Source organism: Eptatretus burgeri, chromosome 3, assembly GCF_056783735.1.
Source record: "Eptatretus burgeri isolate ZD-2024b chromosome 3, Ebu_testis_v1, whole genome shotgun sequence".
In the NCBI taxonomy this organism is placed as follows: Eukaryota; Metazoa; Chordata; class Myxini; order Myxiniformes; family Myxinidae; genus Eptatretus; species Eptatretus burgeri.
Genome location: NC_140963.1, coordinates 139811897 through 139833936, shown reverse-complemented (window position 1 = coordinate 139833936; position 22040 = coordinate 139811897). Strand labels below are relative to the sequence as shown.

Here is a 22040-nt window from a genome sequence, read left to right as displayed (position 1 = left end):
CCCCGTTTCGCTGCGTCCTTTCCTTCGTTTGAATCTCCATCTTGCTTCACGTAAAGGGTTTGTAGTGGGCTTAATACGCCCAATAATTAATCGGAACCGTCGAGGCCGACGATAACACCGCTCGGTTATCCCGATAGCACGGAACAGACCGCTTAAGCGGCCCGTGTCCGGAGTCGACCTGCAGCGAGGTGCGATCGCCCGGTCTACCATCCGCGTGGGTACTTAGGTAGGTTGAGTTTGGCGAACAACCCTATCCCACGCGGGTGGCCGATTGGCACGACCGTGGTGAGGCCGAAAGGCCCACCCGTGACTAGCTCCCGGCGTTAGTCCGAGAGGGTCACAACAGAATTGTCCGTCCGGTGGGCGACGTGCCGCGATTCGAGTCACGTGGCCGATCGCACGCCGGCGGGCGCGAATTCACGACAATATATATATATATATATATATATATATATATATATATATATATATATATATATATATATATATATATATATATATATATATATATATATATATATATATATCCTCTCTGCACACGCACCATCAGGAAGAATTCTGAGCCAAAGTACTACTATACTACAGGTTATTTTTATGATTCATGTTCAAAATATAATTCATTGAAATCAAGTTGTCCCTCGATCAAAATTGATGTTTGTAGATAAAGACAGACAGACATGAACCAACAATGCTTCAACTTGCTTTTCACTTTGCATGTGTGGGGTAAGGATCAGAATTCCTTGAGTTAATATGACACTGCCAACAGAAAAGAAAAGAAAAAGACCCAACCCAAACTTCATTCATCACTGAGGTTTCAGTCTTTTAAGCCCAGATGCTTTCAGAATGTTGGGTCCACAACCTCAGTTACATCCAAGGGTTACTCAGGTAATAGAGTGAAACATCACAAGTGTTTTACACCTTTTTCCTTCATCTTTCGAGGTTATCCTACATTGCCAAACATTCATTACCATTACTATTAAACATCAACAGGCAGGACATTTAATGAGACGATACAGTTACAGAGATTGGAATGCCAGACTTGTCCAACTGGTTTTCACTTTTTCTTTTTGAAAGTCTACTCCAGTATGCTGTAATGCTAATGAATATTACTCAAGATCTCTTCCACCACCAAACAAATTAATGAAAAACATTAAAGCAAGCAAGAGCATATCACATTGAGACTTCATTTTTGTCTTCATTAAGCAAAACTCTCAAGCTCTGTGTTTGACATACTTTTGAAACACTCACTAAAAAAATATTAAACACATTGTTGCAGGTATCACAACTACTGATTTATTGCAAACCTTGCTTTGTTTATGTGTTAACCATGAATCTAAACTTGATAAAGTCAATTCATAAACTACACACAGTCTTTCAAGAACACCCACAAAGCTAAAGTCCATCCATCTTGTCAGGTTGACCCAAAGGACCCCACATACCTGGAGTAGACCTTGAGAGATGTTGAGCAAATGCAATAAAACTTAATACCAGCTGAGCACATGATGTAATTATCTCCTCAATGAAATTATTCACAAGTGAAAAGTTTGATCTTCGTTTATTCTTTCTTTGTGTATAGTTCAGGCAAGTTATCGTTCATCATTTACAGTTGAGGCCATCTCTTCCGATCTTGATATTTTAGCTGTTTTATCGGGCTTGCAGGATAGCCTACAGGTATTCCCATTCTCTTCGGAGCGGTCTAACCTGGGTTCAAATGTCGACCTAACTATAAACTGTCGTGCTGGATCGCAGGCAGGGTGAGGCACCAATGTTTGTGCCTCCCCTCAGAAGGATGTTAAGCCGGAGGACGAATCTGCCAACACTGCTAGTTGGTGGACATTAAAGATCCTATGGTGACTTTGGTGAACATTAGGCGAGTTATTTCCAGGAACCTAAGCAAATTTAAAAATTCCTTTCCAGGTACCTAAACAAACTTCAATCAAACCTCAGGCCTGGCCAGCCGATTTGTGAAAGACGGACCCAAAAGAAGGTAGGAATAACAGGGGCCTTCAGAGTATTAGACTTTGTTGCTCGTCTTTTCATGCGGATCGTTCTTTTATTTTTTATTAATAGCTGAGATTATTATCTCAACATGACTTGTGTGAACTGTTCTGATGAATTTTCCTGCAACTGAACTATGTACTGAGAAACTGAAAGGTATCTCTTTTATCATAGTTTTGTTATGAGTTTGTTACTATTCATGGAGATTTCAAGGTCAAAGAGGACTATGTGAGTCATGCCTCTCTCTGTAGAAGTTTCATTTGAAGAGATTTCTTCATGAAAATTTAAAGTGTGTCCATCTAAGAATCGGAAAATGGTGCCACCTTTTTTTTTAGCTGGTACGAGTTGAATTTTTTGGATTCATATACGTGTGAGAACGCGTTTGCAAAGAACAATACTGGATCAGATTGAACCAATATTCATACAAGTTGTTGAAATATTTATTTTCTCCAATTGTCAATTATATCAGACACTTTCTTGTCATTGTCCTTTGGGAGAACTGCAAGCCATAGTTTTAGTTTTATATCTTCAGTTAACAAGCATTTTACTTCAGCTTGTGATGATGAAAATCAAATGTAGATTAGCATTTTACTTTATCACGATCACTGATGTTGTTCAACTTTAAAACTACAGGTTTACAGTTAAGTTGTCTGTTTCTCAACTTTTGTCAATTCTAGAAGGGAATTTCGATTTATTATGATCACTGTAATTTTTATTTTTTCCCCACCAAAATCTAATTGATTCTTCCTGGTCAAACATCCAACCTGTCCACCAAGGAACGTTCCTAACTTTGTGAGAAATTATGCTCACAGACAGATAGACAGACAGGGGTGAAAACACAACGTCTGTCCACCATTGGTGGCAGAGGCAACATCGCAATGTTTGCCAATGAATGTTGCAGTAAAAGCTTGAGCAATTGTTCCAATCACAGTTATCATGTAGATTTTAAAGATATGCTTTACACTGAGGGTCATTCAGCACAGAAAGCCTGGTGTTGGCTTAACGGTTAAGGTAGCTGGCTTAAGATCTTAGGGTCCCAAGTTTGAGTCCCTGTCAGTTATTAAATAAACACCAGGTGGGGGTGACTCAGCATGTCATCCTTCAGAGGTCGGCAAAATGAGCACCGGTGTACTGGTAATAGGAGCACTGCATCAGCAGCACAGCCACGCCCCCAGAAAATGAGACAACCAGCAGCCTGCACACAATAGCTGTTCAGCATAATTGAAAGCAATATCCCGGTATAGTTTAAATATGGTTTTGTACTTCATCCCTCCATTGAAATGATGCATTTTACATTGTATTCATATGTACATGGGAAAGTGTGGGGACCCCAGTGGTGTACCAGTGTAATGGCAATCATTGCAGTTGAAATTCATGGTCAGCGCCATCTTGAAGGGGCAGGGCTTCATTGTGATACAAAGGAAGCCATATGTCAATCACATGGAGCTGCAAGCTGTCCCATAAGCCTTCTCAAACGATCCTCTCCCCCCAGCCCCACCCACAGTTTTATGGTTATAGCCCCATCTCCCAGCACCCCAACTCAAAACCCACTCTCAATTCTCAGCACATTACTTGGGCCTAGCGAGGATTGTCCCAAACGCGGGTAAGGATATGTCATCACAGATTGTGCCCGTCAAGAGAAAGAGTGCGAGTTCAAAGGGTGGGGGGTGGAGACATGAGAAAGGGGTGGAGAGTGAGAAAGGAGGGAGAGAGGGGGAGAGGTGGAGAGACAGAGAAAAAAGTGAGGACAAGGGAGAGTGGGTAAGAGCGAGAGAGCGAGAGAGGACGTGCTTTTACGCTCGTGATAGGAAACCTGGGTAGGTTTGATGCAAGTGGAGCAAAGAAAAGCATTGATTAAATTCTCCTCTGGAGGTAAATTTTCAAAATGTCCTTCAGCAAATGTCACTGGTCTTCATTGTTTAATGCCTTCTGAAAAGACTCTGCACTTTACTACACCGATTATCCATTTTCCCCAGCAGCCAGAGTTATGTCAAAAGTTGCATGATGGAAGTGTGCCCCAACATTGGCATGGGACATTTCTGTACATGAAAACGTGTTTATAAGCATTATCCCTTCCTCATTTTATTCATGTTTAATGTGTTCACTTCCCTAACTGTTGTGTTGTGTGCTGTTAGCCCAACTGCCTGCGTCGTGGGTAACAGGGTTTTGCAACTGTGTGGTGTGTGTGTCCAGGGCATAACTTTTACCATCAAATTTTCAACAAACCTCTATCGTGAGAACTGGCAAGTTGTTCGTGCCCGCAAGGGATTCTAAAAGGGAAAGGGATGGACACAGCAAAAATACAAATCGAGTCTTCTGGCATCGAGCCAGCCTGCTTGGAGCAATAATTCTCATTTATTGCCACATCTGATGCAATTGAAATGCTCCAATGGCAGCGAGGTGCTCCATTTGGAATGGTTTGGATAGTAGGATATGGAAAACAATAAATTTAAGATTTTTAGCTCACCTGGACTTTCATCCGGTGAGCTTGTGCGATTGAACAGTGTCCGTAAACACTTCAGTCATTAACCAAACACACAATTTAGATGAAACTTGGCCACAAGCTTCATACTGTATCTGTTGCCGAATGAAGGTGTATTGACTGCATCAAAATCTGTGCCTAAAATAGGTATTTGCTTTCTCTTCTCCCAAACCACACACACAATTTCAAGAAAACTTCACCACAACCTTCATCACCCATGATGCACCAAAGTCTGTTCAGGGCATAAAAATAAATGAAATAAAATCAGGGTCTGAGGAGGTTTGCGGGGGCTTTCGGTGACTGTTGCTTCTGATCCAGATGAGCTTCAGAACACACAGTCATATTTTTATGTAGCTACTGTTTTCATCAAGTTCAGTTTGATGAAAGCTGCCACAGACAGGTTTTTAATTTTGGGATGCTTTCGAGCTTTATAGTTCAACGTTTACCCTGTCCCTTGAAATAGTCTCTTACTCCTGTTAATTGTCTTTTGGTGCATCTTGATATTCTTGTCCATTTTAGACTTGCATATATAGCTGTGTGTTGATATTTGTATGAGAGAGAGAGAGAGAGAGAGAGAGAGAGAGAGAGAGAGAGAGAGAGAGAGAGAGAGAGAGAGAGAGAAGAGAGAGAGAGAGAGAGAGAGAGAGAGAGAGAGAGAGAGAGAGAGAGAGAGAGAGAGAAGAGAGAAGAGAGAAGAGAGAAGAGAGAGAGATATATATATATATATATATATATATAATATCATATGGACCACCACCTGAGGGTGGTCCATGGGAAATGCTCTGCAAAGATATGCGATGTTCGCATGGATTTTCACAGGTCAGGTATGGGAGCATGTGCCAGAACAGCGCGTCGCTGCGTCCACTTTCCGCCAGTACTCCAGGGGCCTCTGTCTGGCCATCCCCCTCGCAGATGCCAGGCCCATCCCCATCTCCTTGAGATGATGGTCAACCTGCTGCAACCACGAGGCATGTGGTCGGCCCATTGGCCTCCTCCACTCAAGAGACTCCCTCGCTGAGAGAATCTGGTGAGCAGGATCAGCATCAGGAAAACGAGCCACATGTCCATACAGCCGCAACTGACGCTCACGGACTATGCAGGTAACAAATCTCATCCGAGTCTCTCTCAGCAACCGCTCGTTGGACACAAAATCCGACCAGCGATAGCCAAGGATTCTCCGAAGAGACCTGGTACCAAAGGAATTAAGTCTCCGTCTCAGATCCTTGGTCAGAGTCCAAGTCTCGCACCCATAGAGCAAGACTGGAAATACCAAGGACCTGAAGACTCGGACTTTCGTCCTCCCGCACAGGTACCGGCAGCGCCACACCCCATGATCCAGTGAATTCATGACTCCCCAGGCCCGACCCAGACGTCTATTCACCTCTGACTCGCAGCCAGCAGAGACATGAATATCACTGCCAAGGTAAGTGAATCTCTCCACGACCTCAACATCCTCACCACAAACAGACACAGACAGGACAGCAGCATCCAAGATGTCACCGAAAGCCTGGATCTTAGTTTTGACCCAAGAAACCCGTAATCCCAGTGGCTCCGACTCGTCATTCAGCACCTCGAGGGCCCCCAAAAGGATGTCTAAAGTCTCTGCAAAGATGAATGCATCATCCGCAAAATCAAGGTCCGAGATCTTGACATTCCCAAACGATGCACCGCAACTTGATCTCTCCGACATCCTCCCTAAAATCCAGTCCATACAAGTGCTGAAAAGTGTGGGGGCAAGTACACATTCCTGACGAACTCCAGTAACAACTGGAAATAAGTCAGAGATGGTACCACTACACTTCACAGCACTCTCAGTACCAGAGTAGAGTTCAGACATCAGATCGATCAGTTTTGGTGGCACCCCACGAAGACCAAGAATCCTCCAGAGGACATCCCGATTCACTGAATCGAACGCTTTACAGAGATCAACATAGGCTGCAAGCAGCCCCTGCCGAAACTCTCGTCTGCGTTCGGTGAGGACACGAAGTGCAAGGATACGGTCAATCGTTGACCTCTTTGGTGTAAAGCCTGACTGCTCTGGACGCTGGTGCTCAAGCAGATGGTGGCGAACCCTATCAAGAATTATCCGAGCAAAGACCTTGCCCGGCACTGAGAGCAGCGTCACCCCTCGGTAGTTGTTGCAGTCTTGGCGATCACCCTTCCCTTTCCAGAGAGGGACAACAAGGCCCCTCTTCCAGTCAGTTGGGATGATGCCTGTGTTCCAGGCAGAGCACAAAACTGCATGCAACGACACGAGTGCAGCATTTCCACCAGCCTTGAGAAGTTCGGCATGGATGCCACAGATCCCTGGAGCTTTGCCCCGTTTCAACTGGTTCACCGCAGCCCGTGTTTCCACAAGCGAAGGTGGACCACAGTTGATTCGAGGGTCGGCAACAGGGATTGTAACACCCTTGATGTCCAACTCGACAGCTGGGGGATCAGCCTGGTACAACCGCTCAAAGTAACCGTCCCAGCGGGCCTTCACTTCAGACTCCTCTGTCAAGAGCCTACCACTCTCTGCTCGAACTGCAGTGCTCCGAGGGATGGGCTTGGATGAACGTAATGCGCGAATTCCCCTGTAAGCGGGACGAGAATCACCTGTCCACAGGTGATGCTCTACCCCCTCACAGATTCCTCGCACATGGGCCTCCTTGTCCACCCTCAGTGCACGTACAGTTTTACGCCTCAGCTCCCTGAACAGCTCAGCTCTGCCATTCAGCCTGGCCCTGCGACTCTGGTCAATGGTATCCAGTGTCCCTTGAGAGACAAAATTCTTCTTTGCCCTGCGGTGAGCTCCAAGACATCCACCGGCAACATCAAGGACGGTGGTCTTGAAGGCACTCCACTACTCTTCAGGACCCCCCAAAGCACCCAGACCCCCCAAGTGTTCACTCAGCCTGTTCGCAAACTCCTCAGCTACTCTCTCATCCCTGAGCTTGGCAACATCCAGCCTCGGCTGGGATGGTACCATTCTCCAGGATCTAAGGTGCAGCTTTAGAGTTGCTACAACAAGCCTGTGGTCAGTATTGAGTAACTGAGCACTCCAGTAGACCCTGCAGTTCTGGATCATCCTCCAACGACCGTCAATGAGGACATGGTCAATCTCCTTTGCCACACCGCCAGCATTGGAATACCAAGTCCAGCGATGAGCTTGTGGGCGCTGAAACCATGAACCAGCCACCCTAAGTCCATGACTTCTTGCAAAGTCAAGGAACTTAGTGCTATTCTGGTTCATAGTTCCTGACCCATGGGGACCAACACACACCTCATAACCATCCTTATCCGTTCCAGTCGATGCATTGAAATCCCCCAAGACTAGAAGTGTATCTCGTCTGGGGCACTGATCAACCACAGACTCGAGTGTGGCGTAGAATGCATCCTTCACGGTGAGATCACTCGCCTCAGTCGGAGCATAAACAGAGACCAGGGAAATGACACCTAAGGAGTGACGAATCCTTAATCTCATTATACGCTCATTGACCGGTGTTACCTCAATTATCATTGGGGTCAGCTTATTGGACACAGCTACAGCAACTCCTTGGGTATGGTAACCATCAGAGCAACCAGACCAATAGTAGGTGTAACCACCCACCATTATCTCGCCGCAATCCGGTCTCCGAACCTCAGAGAGAGCTGCAATCCCGATGTCCAAACGCTTGAGCTCAGATGATAACAGAGACAGGTGATCATCCTCTCTTAGGGATAGGACATTCCAGGCACCCACCCGAAGGGACCGCCTCAGGTTAACCCAAGGAGACCGCCGTCTGGTGGACGACACCTCAGCACCACTCCGACACACTCTCCCGCAATCTGACCCAGGGATGTTACCCCGTGGTTTCCCTCCTATCATCAAAGATTGGGGGTCCCGAAGGCTTTGCCCCAATCCCGTCATCCGGTGAGCTGCCCTGCGAAGGGAAGCTGCACAGGAGGTACTCCCACGGAGTGGGTTTTCAGATTTTTTTGCGTAATGAATGGTTTTACGGTGGCCGGAGTGCAAATCCTGCCACCAACCTCCTAATAAGAAGTAACCCAACTGCAGGAGGACGTCTGCAGACACAGTTGGGCACTAGATATGGATGGCCGTTGGCTAACAAGGAGCTCCTCCGCCCTTTGTTCATATTAATGGATTTTCACAAGTTCATATTAACACCAGTCCTGAACAGCATGGTTTCTCAATTAACAAACCAGCATTTTAAACAAAAATAAAAACATTGCCACAACACCGAACACATGTACTATAAAGCCTGAAGATCACCGCGGCCATGCCAAACCCGAGAAAGCTTGTCAAAGCTATACAGTTGCATTTTGGTACCAAGTAGAAAATACAGTCTTCCAATATACACCTGTTTATGTTGGTGGCATCACCAGCAAAAAAAAATAAATAAAATAAAAAATTATTAAAAAACAAACAAACAAAAAAAAAAAAAAAAAAAAAAAAAAAAAAACTTCAAAACGCAAGGCTCACAGGCCAACCAAATTCCTCGTTAACATTCAACTCTGTGATTGGAAGGTGTGGACAGTAGCTGGGGATAATTTTTGTACTTGAACAGTGCAACACACTTAACACCATGTGTAACAGATGACATCACCATGTAGAGCAGAGAGAGACAGGGCAGTACTGTATATGGAAGGAGATTCAATGACAAGGAAACAGGAGAGAGAGATCGGAATTGAACGAAGGACGATGAGCAATAATACGACTCGGCGATTGAAACAAATTAGATAGTCCCTTCCTGTTATGTCATCAATTCTTTCACATTTTCAACCCACGACTTTGCGGTTATTTTGTACCTGTGGCTTGGTGAGCGAACAATTGATCGATTCTTGATTAAACATCATTAAAAGGTGTGAAAATGATCTTTTATTGGGAAATTTTAAGAAGCAACATCCACCTTACATGGCAACTCAACTTCAAATTCTAGTGCAATATACAATGAGGTGCGAAGAAGACGGGGGTCGATTAGCAGTGAAACAGACACCATGGGATTTCAACATAAGCACGTCGAATGGCTCGCTTCTCAAGCTTCCAAACGAAGCGGTGAAGAAAGGGTGTAGGATGCAAAAAACATCAACAGGAGATTGGGGGAGGGAGGCACAAAAAGGATCGAAAGAAAGGGAGGGGGAAAATGGGGCGAAGCTCGATGTTTGAGAGAAGAGTTGTTGATGGAGTGGTGGGGGGCATGAGTAAGAGAAACGACAGAGGAAAAAAAAAAAGGCATTCTTTAGAAATTGTAATACATTGTTAACATCGATCTAAGGCTCATGGAGAAACTTGTGTATAAATCACGTGCCGGACAAAGGTATTAGTAGACGTCGCTGCAAGAAAGTGAATTACAAGGACATAGTAGGCTGTGGTCCTGTCTGCCGGCATTAATTGGTTGGACGTTAAAGATCCCATGGTCTCCTTCGCGAAGAGTAGGTGAGCTCTCGCCAGCAACATGGCCATGTTACAAATTCCTGTCTGAACTACAACTGGGAGAGGAGTGGCAAACTGCCCAGCATGATCCGTGGTCAAGAAACTGCTTCAGCGGAACCAATGCTCTGTAACAGAGTATGGTACATCGGATCAGGGAGTAGACAATGGCCAAACGTGTAGTACTTGGACCTGCGTTCCCTACGTCGTGAGCCAGGCGTTCAGATGAGAACACCAACAGGCTAACTCAAAAGTATATCATATAAAATTGACAATGGAATCATAGAAAACACAACGATGCCAAATGAGAGAGAGACACAGAGAGATGTAGGAAAGGAAAGAAGAGCAAAATCAGCATTTAGGTAGGGAGGGGCATGGGTGGGTGTGGAGGATTGGTATGAGGTGTGTTTGTCGGAGAAAGTTTAGATAAGAAATTATGCAAGAGGATCAGCTGTACAGGATCAGAATGTAAGAGGGAGTGCGGGATCAGAATGTAAGAGATAAGAGAGGAACATACTTGAGGGTTTAGGCACAGAATGTAAGATAGATACTGAACATGCATGTAAATTGTATCGTGAGTGAAGTACCAGATAGAGATGCATCAAACAGCAAGTAAGACAAGGTGTGAATGCATAGCAACTGTTGGCTCGTGAGTGTTAAAGGTTTGTAGTGTGCAAGTAAACTCGAATGTTCCAGAAGTCGATGGCAAGGGGGGGGGGGTAGTGGGTTGCTGGGGACAAAAAAAACCAAACAAACAAGCAAAAAAATAAAACATAAACAAATAAATTCCATAATGGTGAATTTTATAATTACAGTGTAAGATGAAGTAGGGAGGGGTGAGGGGATGAGGAAATGAAGGGATGAGGGGGGATAAGTGATAATGTGCAAGGACAAACGTTTTTTTTTTAAAAGGGGGTTGGAGGAGTGGTGGTATGAAGAAAATATGCAGGGATACTACATCTTGAGTGGGAAAATGGGGTGAAAGAGAAAGATTAAGGTGGGGGGTGGAAAGACGGGATTCAAGGGGTGGGTGTAAAACAAAGGGGGAGGGGCACGGAGAGGTGCAGGGGTATAATGAGAGCCATGAACAAAAGCAAGAGGCGTACATGCTTACAGTAAGAGTACAAAGGATATGTGAGGAGCGAGAGCAACAGCCGTCGTTATGGACAGTGATTCAATTCGGGATTTGGCCTGCTGGTTGCATCATCACGAAAGTTCAGCTGTTACGCTTACATGGTGCCCCTGCACATTAAGGCAGGAATTATAAATTTAGTCCGACTCCCAGTGACAACTCAAATACTCTTTATAACACACCGTGGGATCTTTAGCATCCAACTGTTCATGCTAGCACATGGATTGCAGGCTTAACGGACATCATAACCTCCCTGCAACACACCGATCCAACAGTTTATATTATATATAGTCAAGACGAGATTCGAACCCAGACAAGATGGCTCGAAAGCGAGTGGGCCATCTCTGTATCATCCTGTCGGATGCAATGAAGACAGAGCAGGGGGAATGCAGGCGACGAATGCACGAGGGAGGCGAAACCTTCGAAGCATCCTTCCGTCTACATTTATTTGATCCCACATGTGAATTTTTTTGTCCATCTCTCAAATTTGTGAATCGACACCGATGTAAACATGTCTCAATCATCCTTTTGTCATGTGCACAGTACAGGACGGCACAGATACTTTCATGGTCTCTTCTTTGGCTGGACGGTTCATTCTCCAATGCTGCTCTGCCGTGTCCCTTGTTCTTGAACACTCCTCAATCTCGACTCCAATTCATCTTGCCCCTACATCGCCTGCTCTTCCACATCATGTGTCCCTTACACCACATCGCCCACTCTTCACCTCACGGGTCCCTCGTACCACCCCCTCTCCAAGTCACGAGTTCCTCACATCACCCGCTCTCCACCTCACATCGCCCCATCCACCTCACCCGCTCTTCACCTCACGGGTCCGTCGTACCGCCCCCTGTCCACCCCACATCGCCCGCTCTTCACCTCACGAGTTCATCATACCACCCTGTCCACCCCACATCGCCCGCTCTTCACCTCATGAGTTCCTCATACCGCCCCCTGTCCACCCCACATCGCCCGCTCTTCACCTCACGAGTTCATCATACCACCCTGTCCACCCCACATCGCCCGCTCTTCACTTCATGAGTTCCTCATACCGCCGCCTGTCCACCCCACATCGCCCGCTCTTCACCTCACGGGTCCGTCGTACCGCCCCTCTCCACGTCACCAGTTACTCACCTCATGAGTTACTCATATCGCCAGCTCACCAGCTCACATCGCCCCTCTTCACCTCACATCGCCTGCTCTTCACCTCACATCGCCCGCTCTTCACTTCATGAGTCCCTCATACTGCACACTCTTCACCTCACGAGTCCCTCACATTGTCCCCTGTCCACTCTTCACCTCACGAGTCCCTCAAACCGCCTGCTATCCACGTCACGAGTGACTCACATCGCCAGCTCCACCTCATATCGCCTGCTATTCACCTCTCGAGTTCCTCACATCGCCCGCTCTCCACCTCACATCGCCCGCTGTCCACCTCACGAGTCCCTCACATCACCTCACATCGCCTGCTCTTCACCTCACATCGCCCGCTGTCCACCTCACGAGTCCCTCACATCAACCGCTCTTCACCTCACATCGCCTGCTCTTCACCTCACCAGTCCCTCACATCGACCCCTGTCCACCTCACATGGCCCGCTCTTCACATCACCAGTTTCTCACATCGTCCCCTGTCCACCTCAGATCGTCTGCTCTTCACATCACCAGTCCCTCACATGGCCCGCTCTTCACCTCGAGTCCCTCACATCACATCACGAGTCCCTCACATGGCCCGCTCTTCACATCACGAGTCCCTCACATCGCCCGCTCCTCTCACAAATACCATATCACACGGTCCTTATCTAAACACGTCGGTGGTCGCTGTCACATCGATCACTCTCCAAAAAAAAAAAAAAAAAAAACGTTCTCTCTCGAAGACTTTAACCAAATATCCAACGCGATCGCGTTATTATCGCAACGGAGGGAGATTTGTTATTAACAGGTCGGTTCGCACATCGGTTGAGGAAAGGAAAAACGAAGGGAGCGAGTGAAGCCCTCGGAGCGCGACGGTGATTCACGGCGTGAGGAGACACGACAAAGGGATCTCTTTTAATCGGAAAAAGAGAGACATAGTTCGAGTTCAACATCATATATATAAATATACATACAGCTTCGAAATGGGGAAAAAAAAAACATTTCAAAGTCGGGAGGATCACCGAATGAAGTGTTCCTGTGTGGAATACAAAACACCAGGTTCAACCTGCGCCTTACCCGCGGATAACATCACCGAGAGGATGATCAAAGCCGATGCTGCCATGACTGCGAGGAGCCTCTCACAACACAACAAGCGGCAAACGACGAACCACACGGGTAACGCCACCGGAATCCCACGCAATTCCACGGAGCACAAAGGGGGCCGAGTCCGTGCTGAGAGGATTTGCGCGCGATCCTCGTTCTCCTCAGTCTCCCTTTCTCCCCTGTGCAGTCGGAGCCGGTGCTCCAAGATGCGCTCGAGCGAAGGAACGTCGCGCGATTGACTGCGCATGCGCGCGCTGCTCCTCGAGATGGGAAATTCATTAATTAAATAGAGCCTGAGGAACTCGATGCGCGGAGCAATACCGGCGCGCGCGACGTGCGGCTTTTCATCCCCCCCCTTCACCGTCCAGCCGCGATGTTACTGCGCGGCCCCTCCTGTCGATTTGGAAACGAGAAAAAAAAAAAAAACAATCCCCTTCCCGAGAGGCCGTTTCGATTCTGCCATCGACGTCTCCACAAATTCTTCCCGCGACGAAGAGCGACCGTTTCGTTGTCACGTTCCCATCGTAATCAAACCGTGTCGTCGTTTCCTGTACGAACCTGGGGACCAACGTCTGTTCGTTCCAAAGCCACCATTGTGGGTCATCGACGACGTTAACCCACGTTGAACGTGGGGCTTTGTTTTTCCACACAGGTGTGCTCACCATCCAGGTGGTTCATTGTGTTATCTGTTCACCGAGTGCGATATTACCTTTGCGGTGAGGAGAGCGGAGAGATCGTTCACACCAAAAAAAATGAAGAGAGAGAGAGAGAGAGAGAGAGAGAGAGAGAGAGAGAGAGAGAGAGAGAGAGAGAGAGAGAGAGAGAGAGAGAGAGTGTGACTGACTGACTGACTGACTGACTCGAACTCGAACTCGAGCAGCAACAGCAGCACAAGAAGAATCTGTTCACACATTTTAATAATCACAATATAAAACAAACACAATCGTCAATGGTTGTCCAGGAAACACTGGACCAATCACTGGATGGCTCACGTAACACTCGGACGCACCGCCGTTTCACCACTACGAATAACATCATCAAATCGGATTCAAACTTCCTCGGGATAATCTAATAAACAAGATTCGTCGGATGTCTGTCTGTCTGTCTGTCCGTCTGTCTGTTCGCATTTTTTGGATGGACCGCTGGACCCACAACCCCCAAATTTGGCATATAGACCAAGTCCGACCCTGGGGTTGTCCTCAGTGTATTTTCATCCACACCCTCAGCCTTTAAAGACCCTGAAAAACCACAAGACCTTTCTTCTTACATGCTTGAGAGATTAGTATGCATGCTTGAGAGAAGACTCTTTTTTCACTTGCTTGAGAGATAAGACCCCGAAAGACCAATAAATTACCCGAACACAATTAAAACGCTTTAAAACCCCAAATACTCCAAAGACCCTTTGGAGCCAAAAGAATGTTAAGATCCCAAAGACTTTTGAACACCCCGAAGACCCCCTTCGAGCCGGAAGACCTCGAAGACCCTTAAGACTGAAAAGACCCTTAAGAACTGGAAGATCCCAAATTCCCTTTAAGATCTCAAAGACCCTTAAGACCCTCGAAGACCCTTAAGAATGCTTAAGTCACTGGTGTTCCCTGAAGACCCCTTCACCACCTGGTGTTCTGGCTCTCCTGCCCCCCTACACAGTTTTCCCCCCACCCACACCCCATCGGTTCTCCTGCAACTAATCTGCCTGCCCCATTCTCAGCCCTGCCAGCTCTCCTGTTTCTCCCACTTCTCAGTACCCCCCCTCCCCACCCGGGTAACGCCGGGTAACCCTACTAGTAAAACAATAAAACCATAAATGTGTTTCCTTTTCCCACAAAACACTCAACATCCATGAACCGGCACAGTGGACACTATTTTTATACGTCACTTGCAAGGTGTGGAGTGAAGAGCTTGAGCCGAGTGTCCCTTGGTGGAGGAGCTTGAGCCAAGTGTCCCTGGATGGAGGGGAGCCTGGGCCGAGTGTTCCTGGATGGAGGGGGGAGCATGGGTAGAGTGTCCCTGGGTGGAGGATCGTGGGCCGAGTGTCTCTAGGTGGAGGAGCTTGGGACGAGTGTCCCTGGGTGGAGGAGCTTGGGACAAGTGTGCCTGGGTGGAGGAGCTTGGGACGACTGTCCCTGGGTGGAGGAGCTTGGAACTCGTGTCCCTGGGTGGAGGAGCTTGGGACGACTGTCCCTGGGTGGAGGAGCTTGGAACTCGTGTTCCTGGGTGGAGGAGCTTGGGACGAGTGTCCCTGGGTGGAGGAGCTTGGAACTCGTGTTCCTGGGTGGAGGAGCTTGGGACGAGTGTCCCTGGGTGGAGGAGCTTGGGACGAGTGTGCCTGGGTGGAGGAGCTTGGGACGAGTGTGCCTGGGTGGAGGAGCTTGGGACGAGTGTGCCTGGGTGGAGGAGCTTGGGACGAGTGTCCCTGGGTGGAGGAGCTTGGGACGAGTGTCCCTGGGTGGAGGAGCTTGGGACGAGTGTCCCTGGGTGGAGGAGCTTGGGACGAGTGTCCCTGGGTGGAGGAGCTTGGGACGAGTGTGCCTGGGTGGAGGAGCTTGGGACGAGTGTCCTTGGGTGGAGGAGCTTGGGACGAGTGTCCCTGGGTGGAGGAGCTTGGGACGAGTGTCCCTGGGTGGAGGAGCTTAGGACGAGTGTCCCTGGGTGGAGGATCTTGATCTGTATCTGGACCTGAACCAAAATCGAATCTGCTTGTTCTTGTCACCCACCAAACCTGTCCAGCGAATTCCATACAAATCCATCCACAACGTTTTGATATGTCGAACTACATATCGTTTTTGGTCCGATCTCTCAATGGTGAAGAATCAATTTTAAAATTCTCAGACCCGGATCTTTACCAAAATCTAAACCGTTCATCCTTGTCACACACCCAACATATCCAACAAATTCCATACGAATCCATCCGTAACTTTTTGACATATTCTGCGCACAGACAGACAGAAAGACGTGAAAACATAACCTCCTTCCACCTTCGGTGGCGGAGGTAAAAATCAGGAACCAAGAAAGTCTCCTGGATAAAATACACCGCACACCAACCAGAATCTCTCAGGATACAATCTTCTCCCCAGCCACAAACCAAAATCAAGGTGTTAAACCATTAAACACTTGATGATCCAGCAGGAAATCCACAAACCAATCTGACTTCTCATATAAACAGAAACACAGAGAGAGAGAGAAACAGAGAAAGAAGGAGAGAAAGAGGGAAAGAAAGACAGAGAAAGAAAGGAAGAAAAAGAGAAAGAGAGAAAGAGATCGTTGATATCTCTGGACAATTGAATGTCTTTTACTTCTTTATCCGCACGTCAACACCTGGGCATACGACTCCATCGTAGGTAAATACCAGTGAACATAACAAGGTGAGTAGGCAATTGAACATAATAAACACCGTCAGTCAATGGAGGGAAGAGTGGGTGAATATGCAGGGAATAGTTAAAATATTCATTGGAAAAGAGTGCAGAGAAAGAAGAAAATAAACATTAAAAAAGTGCTCCAGGTAAGTGGTTGCTGCACACGGGGGAACTCGGACATCCAGACAGACACACAGCAGACAGGCAGAGTTAAATGGCAGGTGGCCGACACACTCAACAGATGGATCCAGAGACGTAGACTTGGCAGTTCGGGTGAGTAGAGATCGTTAAGATGTGATATTCCAAAGCAATAGAAGCCTTTTAATCTGATTAAAGGTTCTGCTCTCTGACTACTAATCAAGACCGGTCCCAGGGGTGGCTGGGCTATCTTGCGAGGAGCACAAGCACCAGCTTGGGTGGAGCAACGGTGTGTGTGTGTGTGTGTGTGTGTGTGTGTGTGTGTGTGTGTGTGTGTGTGTGTGTGTGTGTGTGTGTGTGTGTGTGTGTGTGTGTGTGTGTGTGTGTGTGTGCACAAGTGCACTTGTTATCTTGTTTTTTTTAATACTTTGTATGTAGCCTGTGTGGCTGCTAGTTGTATCATTGCTGGGAGCACGGCAGTGCCCTCCGTTTCCAGTAAGCTGCTACTCATTTTGCCAACCTCAGAAGGATGACAGGTTGAGTTAGGGTGTTATTGAGTGTTGAGTGTTACTACTGTTACCCACCTGGTGTTATTTAACAGCACGACAGGAGATCAAACTCAAGATCCCAAGATCTTCAAGGAAACCACCAATTAACCATTAAGCTAACAGCAGGCTTTGTTATCTTGTTACAGGCACTTGTAGTTGTTTCCAGAATCTGAGAAGACGGTATCATGTCATCCAATAAAAGATAAACTTCTCCCTTGTGATTAGAAAAAGGAAAATCTACTCATGCACGACCTTTTATTGTGAATTCAATGCGCTCTAATCTGCTGCTGCTGCTGTTGTTGTTGTTCCTGCAGTTTCTTCCAACACCGAAGGTAACCGAGATCACCGAGATTGTATTTTTCACCCATGTCTGTTTGTGAGCACGATATCTCAAAAAGTTGTGGAGGATTTGGATGAAACTTGGTGGACAGGTTGGGTGTGTGACAAGGAATCATTGATTCGATTTTGGTGAAGATCCAGATCTGGATATTTTAAAAAAAAAAATTTTGGATAAATATTGTTAAATTCTTTCCATTGTTTCAGTTGTTAGCTCACCTGGAACATATTTCAGGGAGCTTGTGGGATGCATGGCACGTCATCCGTAAACACTTGCAACTTCTTCTCCGAAACGACACCCATGATTTTGATGAAACTTGACCACAGGAAAAACGCAAAGAAAACTCAAAACCCACTCCGTGGGAGTACCTCCTGTGCAGCTGCACTGCGAAGGGCAGCTCATCGGACGATGGGATTGGGGCACAGCTTTCGGTATCCACGCTCTATGGTGATATGAAGAAAACCACCGGGTAACCTTCCCGGGACAGATTGCAGTAATGTGTGTCGGGGTGGTGATGAGTTGTCGTCCACCAGACGGCGGTCTCCGTGGGTTAACTCGAGGCGGTCCCTTCAGGTGGGTGTGGAATGTCCTCTCCCAAAGAGAGGATGATCACCTGTCTCTGTTATCACCTCAGTGAAAGCGTTTGAACATCGGTATTGCAGCACACTCTGAGGTTCGAAGACCGGATAGTGGTGAGATCATGGCGGGTGGTTACACCTACAATTGGTCTGGTCTCTCTGAGGGTTACCATGCCCAAGGAGTTGTAGAAGCTGTGTCCAATAAGCTGATTCCAATGATAATTATTGAGGGAACACCGGTCAATGAGCGTATTATGAGACTTAGGATTGGTCACTCCTTGCGTGTCATTTCCCTGGTCTCTGTTTGTGCTCCGACTGAGGCAAGTGATCTCACCGTGAAGGACGCATTCTATGCCACGCTCGAGTCTGTGGTTGATCAGAGCCGCAGACGAGATACTCTTCTCGTCTTGGGGGATTTCAATGCATCGACTGGAACTGACAGGGAGAAGTCATGCACTTAGGGTGGCTGGTTCATGGTTTCAGCGCCCACAGGCTCATCGCTGGACTTGATCTTCCAATGCTAGTGGTGTGGCAAAGGAGATTGACCATGTCCTCGTTGATGGTCGCTGGAGGATAATCCAGAACTGCAAGGTCTCCCGGCATGCTCAATTCCTCAATACCAACCACAGGCTTGTTGTAGTAATTCTAAAATTGCAGCTTCAATCTGGGAGAATGATACCATCTCAGCCTCGGCTGGATGTTGGCAAGCTCAAGGATGAGAGGGTAGCTGAGGAGTTTGCAAACAGGCTGAGTGGAGATTTGGGGGGACGGGGTGCTTTGGGGAATCCTGAAGAGTTGTGGAGTGCCTTCAAAACCACCATCCTTGATGTTGCCAGTGGATGTCTTGGAGCTCACCGTTGGGCGAAGAATAATTTTGTCCCTCAAGGGACACTGGATACCATTGACCAGTCACAGGGCCAGGGTTAGTAGCAGAGCTGAGCTGCTGTTCAGGGAGCTGAGGCATAAAAAGTATGTGCTATGAAGGTGGACAAGGAGGCCTATGTGCGAGGAATCTGTGAGGGGAAGAGCATCACCTGGTCAAGTGAATCTCATTCTGCTTACAGGAGAATTCATGCATTACGTTCATCCAAGCCCGACCATCGGTGTACTGCAGTTTGAGCGGAGGGTGGTGGAATCTTGACAGAGGAGTCCAAAGTGAAGGCCCGCTGGGCTGGGCCAGTTACTTTGAGCGGCTGTCAAGTTGGATATCAGTGGTGTTACTCTCCCGATTGCTGACCCTCCAATCAACTATGATTCACCTTGGTTTGTGGAAATAGGCTGCGGTGAGCCACGTGAAATGGAGAAAATCTCCAGGGATCTGTGGCATCCATGCCGAACTCCTCAAGGCTGGTGGAAATGCTGCACTCATGTCGTTGCATGCAGTTCTGTGCTCTGCCTGGAACACAGGCATCATCCCAACTGACTGGAAGAGGAGCCTTGTTGTCCCTCTCTGGAAAGCGAAGGGTGATCGCCAGGACTGCAACACCGACCGAGGGGTGACGCTGCTCTCAGTGCCGGGCAAGATCTTTGCTCAGATAATTCTTGATTGTGTTTGCCACCATCTTCTTGAGCACCAGCACCCAGAGCAGTCAGCCTTTACACCCAAGAGGTCAACGATTGACCGTATCCTTGCCCTTCGGGTCCTCACCGAACGCAGACAAGAGTTTCGGCAGGGGCTGCTTGCAGTCTATGTTGATCTCTGCAAAGTGTTTGATTGAGTGAATCGGGATGTCCTCTGGAAGATTCTTGGTCTTCATGGGGTGCCACCAAAACTGATCAATCTGAAGTATGAACTATACTCTGGTACTGAGAGTGCTGTGAGATGTGGTGATACCATCTTTGACTTATTTCCATTTATTACTGGAGTTCGTCAGGGGTGTGTACTGACCCCACACTTTTCAGCACTAGTATGGACTGGTTTCTGGGGAGGATGTCGGAGAGATCAAGCTGCGGTGCATCGTTTGGGAATGTCAAGATCTCTGACTTTGATTTTGCAGATGATGCAGTCATCTTTGCGGAGACTCTGGATATCCTTTTGAGGCCCTCGAGGTGCTGAATGAGGAGTCTGAACCACTGGGATTACGGGTTCCTGGGTCAAAACTAAGATCCAGGCTTTCAATGACATATTGGATGCTGCTATCTTGTCTGTACCTGTTTGTGGTGAGGGTGTTGAGGTCACAGAGAGATTCACTTGCTTTGGCAGTGATATTCATGTCTCTGCTGGCTGTGAGTCAGAAGTCAAGAGACATCTGGGTCGGGCCTGGGGAGTCATGGATTCACTGGATAATGGGGTGTGGCGTTGCCGGTGCCTGTGCAGGAGGACGAAGGTCAAGTCTTCAGGTCCTTGGTGCTTCCAGTATTGCTCTACTGATGTAAGACTTAGACTCTGACCAGGGATCTGAGATGGAGACTGAATTCCTTTGGTACCAGGTCTCTTCGGAGAATCCTCGGCTATCGCTGGTCGGACTTTGTGTCCAACGAGCAGTTGCTGAGAGAGATTCAAATGAGATTTGTTACCTGCATAGTCCGTGAGCATCAGCTGCGGCTGTGTGGACATGTGGCTCAATTTCCTGACGCTAATCCTGCTCACCATATTCTCTCAGTGAGGGAGCCTCGTGAGTGGAGGACACCAATGGGTCGAGCACGTGCCTCATGTTTGCAGCAGGTTGATCAGCATCTCAAGGAGATGGGGATGGGCCTGGTATCTGCCTGGGGGATGGCCAGACGGAGACCCCTGGAGTACCGGGGGAAAGTGGACGTAGCGATGTGCTGCTCCGGCGCATGCTCCCATACCTGACCTGACCTGACCTTGACCACATCATCACCCATGATATACCAACGTTTGGCCGCAGCATAAAAAAATTGAGACCAGGCGTTTTTGGAGGTAACCGCCTCCCCCCCCCAATCATTGGTATTCCCTTTCTTCTCCGTTACATATTTTGTGGGTCATCCACGCCTACCAGTGGTTCCCTGGTTATCTTATCCAGCCGCTCCCAGATGAGCGCCCAGGAGTATTACGCCTTTTTGTATTTTTTTAACTCCATCACTGAAAGTGGATGGAGGTTATGTTTTCACTCATCTGTCTGTCTGTTTGTTTGTTTGTTTGTGTACAGGATACCTCAAAAAGTTGTGTACAGATTCGGATGAAATTTAGTGCGCCAGTTGGGCTTGTGACAAGGACAAACTGATTTGATTTTGGTGAAGATCCAGATCCGGCAACCAGTGTTTTTAAGTGATTGTTCACCATTGAGAAATGGGTCCAAAAACGATATATAGCACAATATCTCAAAAAGTTTTGGACGGATTTGGACGGAATTTGGTCGACACGTTGGGTGTGTTATGGGGAAGTATTGATTCAGCTTTGGTGAAGATCCAAATCCAGATCCGGAGACGAGAATTATTTAATTTTCAAGGTGATTCTTCACCATTGAGAGATAGGCCCAACACCGATATATAGCATGATATTTCAAAAAATTATTGGCCCGAATATGTTCTCGTGGCTCAGGCATTGCGTGGTGGACTGAATGCCCTTCAAGATGGGGCTGTTGTTTTAGTTGTTGGAGTTTCGTTCTGGAATCTAGATGATTGATAACTGCTCATAAATGGTGATCAAGCAGGTTGTATTTGTCCACAACACCACCTCGTACACCTATATAAAATACCACTTTAAAGTATGCAAGTATACACAAGCAGACGATATGACCAAAGTAAATCACTTTTCAAAGTTGGTCTCCAGAGCCAGCTGCCGATTGGGCATCCTCCATCATACAAAGTCCTTTCTTGGCACACCGCAACTCCTATATTCACTTATAAGGCCTTCATCCGCAGA

The 22040-nt window shown here is 47.4% G+C and overlaps 1 protein-coding gene across 6 annotated transcripts in view; it reads right to left on the bottom strand.

The window, feature by feature from the left end:
- The window catches only part of NCAM1 (neural cell adhesion molecule 1), a 273015-nt gene extending 259476 nt beyond the window's left edge, over window positions 1-13539 (bottom strand). For 5 of the 6 annotated variants that reach the window (XM_085875921.1, XM_085875925.1, XM_085875918.1 and 2 more), the window contains exon 1: window positions 13231-13539. In XM_085875921.1, the coding sequence (XP_085732047.1) occupies window positions 13231-13504 (274 nt within the window). In that variant the 5' untranslated portion in view covers window positions 13505-13539. Of the gene's footprint in view, window positions 1-12156; window positions 12177-13230 lie in introns of those variants that run through there. The other variant, XM_085875923.1, reaches the window with a different exon arrangement.
- Between the last annotated feature and the right edge of the window lie 8501 nt (window positions 13540-22040).